Source organism: Chanos chanos, chromosome 6 (genome assembly GCF_902362185.1).
Source record: "Chanos chanos chromosome 6, fChaCha1.1, whole genome shotgun sequence".
In the NCBI taxonomy this organism is placed as follows: domain Eukaryota; kingdom Metazoa; phylum Chordata; class Actinopteri; order Gonorynchiformes; family Chanidae; genus Chanos; species Chanos chanos.
The window spans coordinates 38,905,242-38,910,554 of NC_044500.1; the positions used below are offsets into that span (position 1 = coordinate 38,905,242).

Below are 5,313 nucleotides of genomic sequence, written 5' to 3' on the forward strand. Positions count from 1 at the left end.
TAACAACTATCAAAACATTTTGTTCAAAACTGTCGGCGATTATGCACGCTGAAAAAGAGTGCAAATCTTTATAACTGCTTCCGAATACATTTGCATCTGTTGATGTGGAAGCGTTATTTGATATATCCCGCAAATCATTATAAACATATAATAATTTCCATATTATGATGAATTAAAGTATTAGTCAATGCATTTTTAATTTTTTACATCATTGGTCACCATTTATTTATTCATTTATTTATTAATTATTTGCATAATCATTGAAAAGTGAGTAATTTTCAAAGGGGTCTGCTGTGAAAATCCACGAAAGCCATCTGAATTTACAAAGCAGAGAAATAATAATTTAACAAATTTAACAAATTTAACAAATTTTGGTCCTGTATATCTTGGGTTCTAATTAAAAGAATGTTTCATTGATGTATCGTACTTAGACACCGTGCCCTAACAATGCTGTACTAAGTGAATCATAAAATCGTGCGATATAATTATTGGTTTTTGTCATTTAAGTTGGAGCGAAGTAGAGTAGTAATCACGCAAAGAGTAAGGCGAACGTCGTCAGATCAAAGCGGAACCTAAAATATGCTCTCACAGAGCACTTTTCTTACACGGAGCATCAATTTCTGCTCACTTCCTGAATTACTGAAACGAGCTAACTCACTCTATTACTGCGGGTGGTAAGACACTTCAGTCTCCCTTTTGTTTCTTTCACAGTTTTGCTCAGTAAAACTAAGAATGATTGCATTTGTAGGTCGTCTTGAACATTAGTAGATACTTTGAGTTTTCTTGCTTTTATTGACTTGTTAACTTAGTCCATGCAGCCTCAGGGAAGCCGCACAGCTAACGTGGGGGACCAGTTACTTTATTATTAGGATTGCTAGGTAGTTAGCTCGGATGATATTTTTTTATTATTTATGGTCAGCTAAGTTACAAAGCTATAAGGACATGTAGGTAATATAATCGTTTAAATATTTTCTAGCTGGATAAATCGTGTCGGAAAACATCTATTTACTTTGAAGTTCCCAAACTTGGCATGCTAGCATTTGTGATGAATGGAGGGCCCAGTTAGCTTAGCTGGAAACTTGCTGTATCATTGATGCTTGATTTAGCCAATTGAAAGAACACATCACTCATTTCTTTGGATTGACCCGCCTTTAGCTTCGGGAAGCATCCAATTACCGACAGAATATCTTCATACGTTAAACTGAGTTTTCGCAGCAAATGCTAGCAAAATACACAATGGCACCTCTGGACCGTAACGGTAATCTCAAAATCGCTGCAGTTGTTTTTTAATATCTGATAATTCTTTACTTGTAGATTTGATCCATTCAAGATGTTCTTGACAAGATCGGAGTATGACAGGTAAGGAGCCACGTTCGACTGCTGCTTGATTTTGGTATATTATTTAATGAAGGTGACGATAATTCATGCAGCTTTGGCATGTTAAAATTCTGTGTAGTGACTAAAGTGATGCTAACTGTAGGTGTATGTGGCGATTATATTGGCATTTTGCGTCCATGAAAAATGTTGAAATGCACCTCAATTTTGACTACTTTCACTTTCAGTATTGTATGCGTGTAGCTTGCAGCTTACATATTGGTAGTACACGTTTACGTCACTTGCTGAAACAGTGGGGAATATTGTTTCTAGCCCCACAGTAGAACTTTCTGATGCCAGTTAGGATGTTATGATAATGATAATGTCTCCATCATCAGAGGGGTGAACACTTTCTCACCAGAAGGAAGGCTTTTTCAAGTCGAGTATGCGATTGAAGCCATCAAGGTAAACAATAACAGTGTGGATTTACATTGATGTTTAAGCATGTGTTTCCCAACTACAAATAACTGTATCTGCAACACTGTCTTGAATTTGAATAAATTGAATTATACTGTAAAGTGTCAATTGTGTATGTTTGCCTAGATGTATTTTTGTTACAGTGTCACTGATATTTGCAAAACGTTTAAAAAGTGACTTACATGTTACCCCTGTTCACTTAAGTTGGGATCAACGGCTATTGGTATCCAGACATCAGAGGGGGTATGTCTTGCTGTGGAGAAGAGGATAACATCTCCGTTGATGGAGCCAAGCAGTATTGAAAAGATTGTAGAAATTGACTCTCACATTGGTAAGTCACTCACATTGGCACTACCATGCTGTGCTCTGCACTGTCTCTCATAAACCAATTCCAAGTCATACTTCTCACAGTAGCCTCCTTTTAACACAGCATCATTTTTAAACAAAAAACACTAACTATTTCATTTGAAACATGCTAACTGTTTACTGTGATTGTAATTTTGCTAAGGTGTATTAGCGACCGACTTGTTGCCTGCTGTGATCCTCAACTGTCTTTGCCTTGTCCTTCCCAAGTAGCATTGGCCTGAACCCTGACTGTTTTTTTTTCTTACCTCCTACCTTCAGGCTGTGCTATGAGCGGCTTAATAGCTGATGCAAAAACGCTTATTGACAAAGCTAGAGTGGAAACACAGGTTGGTGAAATCAATTTCTTGTTTCATGCCATAAATTTAGCTAGCATTAGATTAGCCGCCCTGAATATAGTCCAGGTGTTTTTTTGTTTTTTTTTGCCTTTCCCTAAGCATACGTCATTCCAAAATTACTCTTAGATTTTTTTTCCCAAAAGCAGACTGAGACAGCCAGTTCAGTCTACATTTTGAAGAGCCGTCTTCATAAACCTTATTCCCATGTGTTAGAAAACCAAAGTTGTGTATGAAATAAAAAGTCTAGTCATATTGTGCATTGAAACAGTGTTGGCAAGTCTGCTTATATATTTTTTTTGTGTTCTTCTCTTTTCTAATTCAGAACCACTGGTTCACCTACAATGAGACTATGACTGTAGAGAGTGTGACTCAGGCTGTGTCTAACCTGGCCCTGCAGTTTGGGGAGGAGGATGCTGACCCAGGGGCAATGGTAGGTCTCATGATACTGTTTGAGGTCTACACTGATAAAATTGATTCGGTTAAGTATCGACACGAAGTCGAATGAAAAGCTGTCAGATTTAGAATCTGTGGAAAAATGCATCACTTGGAATTCCTTAATGGTCACATGTCCCCTTGAGTACATGTGTAAGAAGTAATGATGAAGTACATCTGGGTTCCGTCCCCTTTCTGTAGAGCCGTCCCTTTGGTGTCGCGCTACTGTTTGGAGGTGTGGATGAGAAAGGACCACAACTGTAAGTATACAGTGTCACTCTGTTTCTCTCTATCCATATGGATTTTGCATTGATCTTTCACTTTGAATATCAGATTCAGGAGAATCGATCAAACAGACGTGCAGTTAATATGATGCAAAATCACATTGCGCAGGTACCATATGGATCCATCCGGCACCTTTGTACAGTGTGATGCCCGGGCTATTGGCTCAGCGTCGGAGGGCGCACAAAGCTCTCTTCAGGAAGTTTACCACAAGGTACATCCATTCACACTCTATTCTGGAACTATCCATTCATCCTCCATTTAACTTTCTTTACTCACCACTTCTGTGTGTCACCTTCAGCAAAAGTATGACATTTTAAACAGTCATGTTTTAGTACTTATTTCAGGATTGGTCATCGTTTGTGATATGAAGTCCCATATCATAAGCCATTTCGGTGAAAAAATAGTTTTTCCCTCCTATTATTTCAGGACCATTGAGCCAGCTTATTTACTTTAACACAATGGGAGCATTCAGATAGTCTCTTTCCATGCAAAGATTTTGTGTAGGACTATAATGAAGCTTTGGATTCCCGACTGTTTCTTTTTTTCAGCATTGTTTTTAGTCTCCTGTTGCAGGCTGGGTCGAAACAATATAATCTGGGAAGAGCCGACAAGATATGAGGAATTTATTATTATGGATACATGTGTTTCTGATTATGCAGCCTAGTATACATGCAACATTTTTGACAGGGTGCTAAACAGGGAAATACAGCAGGGAGCTTTTTTTTTATTATTATTTTTTTTTATTTTGAGCATGCAGCTTCTCACAAAGTCTTACGTATCGATACCATCAGTATGTTTTCCCAGCAGTATTCAGAGGGTAGTTTTTGTCTTGCAGAATTTCCTCACATTGCTTGTGTGTTTGGCAGTAAGTATTTTATCTAAAGGCTGTTATGACAGGGTTATTTTAGAGGAAGAATTTAGCACAGGCAGGGTAGAGTTAGACTAGTTGCCAAGTGAATCTCTTGGCAGCAGTGTTGACTGTTGGATCAGGCTACAGTATGTAAAGGAGGTTTTTTTTTTTTTTTTTTAAGCACACTCCATCTGCCTCTACTACATTATCCTTTTCCCAGTATAACTTCGGTCACCAGACTCAACAGACATGTGACGTTGTGATTTGGTAAACAGCAGAGGACAAATATGTAGTCATTTTTAGTCAACTGTAAAACAAAGAACTGCAGCGTTTAACACCCCACTTTAGTTCAGCTCGGTGGCTATAAATCACGTGAAATCCTCATGTTCTTGTTTTTCTCTGTCCTCTAGTCCATGACGTTAAAAGACGCCATCAAGTCCTCCCTCACCATTCTGAAACAGGTTATGGAGGAGAAGCTGAATGCAACCAACATTGAGGTAAATTCCTCTGTCTTAATTATGCCTTCTTATAACCTTAGTGTACTCCCGTTTTGAGAAAGAATTCAGCTTTTGGGTAATAACAGCTGACACAGTTGAAAAAAGTTGATTATTAGAATGTGAAAGTATGTTCAATGCGTCACATCTATCGGAGATTACTCTTTAAGCTTGACGGGTCTTCTCCTTCAGTTATCTATGACTTATGTGCTCTCTTCATGGCAAGAGTAAAGACATTGTCAGTGTGTCTTCTGAAGTTTCAGACTGTATAACCTGTTTTTTTGTTTTTTTTCCCCACCCTTAGCTTGCCACAGTAGAACCGGGGAAGACCTTTCACATGTACACTAAAGAAGAACTTGAGGATGTTATCAAAGACATCTAATGATGCACTGAGCTCATCTAGCCCATCTGATGTTTGATAAAAGGATTCTGGTGCAACTTTGCACAAATCCTCGCGTCAGTTAAAAACCTTATGGCACTCTTCCTGTGATCCACGTTTTGCCGGTTCAAACAAGAAACTCTTCTTTATAAATATATTTTCTTTGTCAATCCAGAATATTTCTACAGTTCTGTATGGACCACAGAACATCAGTACTTGTAGAGAAAATAAAATTAATGGGGGGACTTTTGTTACAAATCATTGAGTTAATAAACTTGTATTCTAAAAGAGAACACAATATTTTCTTCTTTTTACTGAATCCATCTAATCATGCATCCATCCACTACTTTGCATTATTGTCTGACAGACACTATTCTAAAA

The 5,313-nt window shown here is 37.9% G+C and overlaps 1 protein-coding gene across 1 annotated transcript; it reads left to right on the top strand.

Moving 5' to 3' along the window:
- The first annotated feature begins 613 nt into the window (after positions 1-613).
- Positions 614-5,197, top strand: psma5 (proteasome 20S subunit alpha 5). Its single transcript, XM_030776959.1, has 10 exons — positions 614-674; positions 1,315-1,359; positions 1,713-1,779; positions 1,996-2,122; positions 2,416-2,483; positions 2,815-2,922; positions 3,126-3,184; positions 3,318-3,420; positions 4,470-4,556; positions 4,858-5,197. The coding sequence occupies exons 2-10, from the start codon at positions 1,331-1,333 to the stop codon at positions 4,933-4,935; spliced, it is 726 nt and encodes a 241-aa protein (XP_030632819.1). The 5' UTR covers positions 614-674; positions 1,315-1,330; the 3' UTR covers positions 4,936-5,197.
- The last annotated feature ends 116 nt before the right edge of the window (positions 5,198-5,313 follow it).

What these genes read in the sequence shown, in the direction of transcription:
- psma5 (XM_030776959.1), top strand. Translation starts at nt 1,331, where the DNA reads ATGTTCTTGACAAGATCGGAGTATGACAG. An exon ending in ATGCTGACCCAGGGGCAATG is followed by an intron (nt 2,923 to 3,125) that starts GTAGGTCTCATG and finishes CCCTTTCTGTAG; the next exon opens with AGCCGTCCCTTTGGTGTCGC. An exon ending in TTCAGGAAGTTTACCACAAG is followed by an intron (nt 3,421 to 4,469) that starts GTACATCCATTC and finishes TCTGTCCTCTAG; the next exon opens with TCCATGACGTTAAAAGACGC.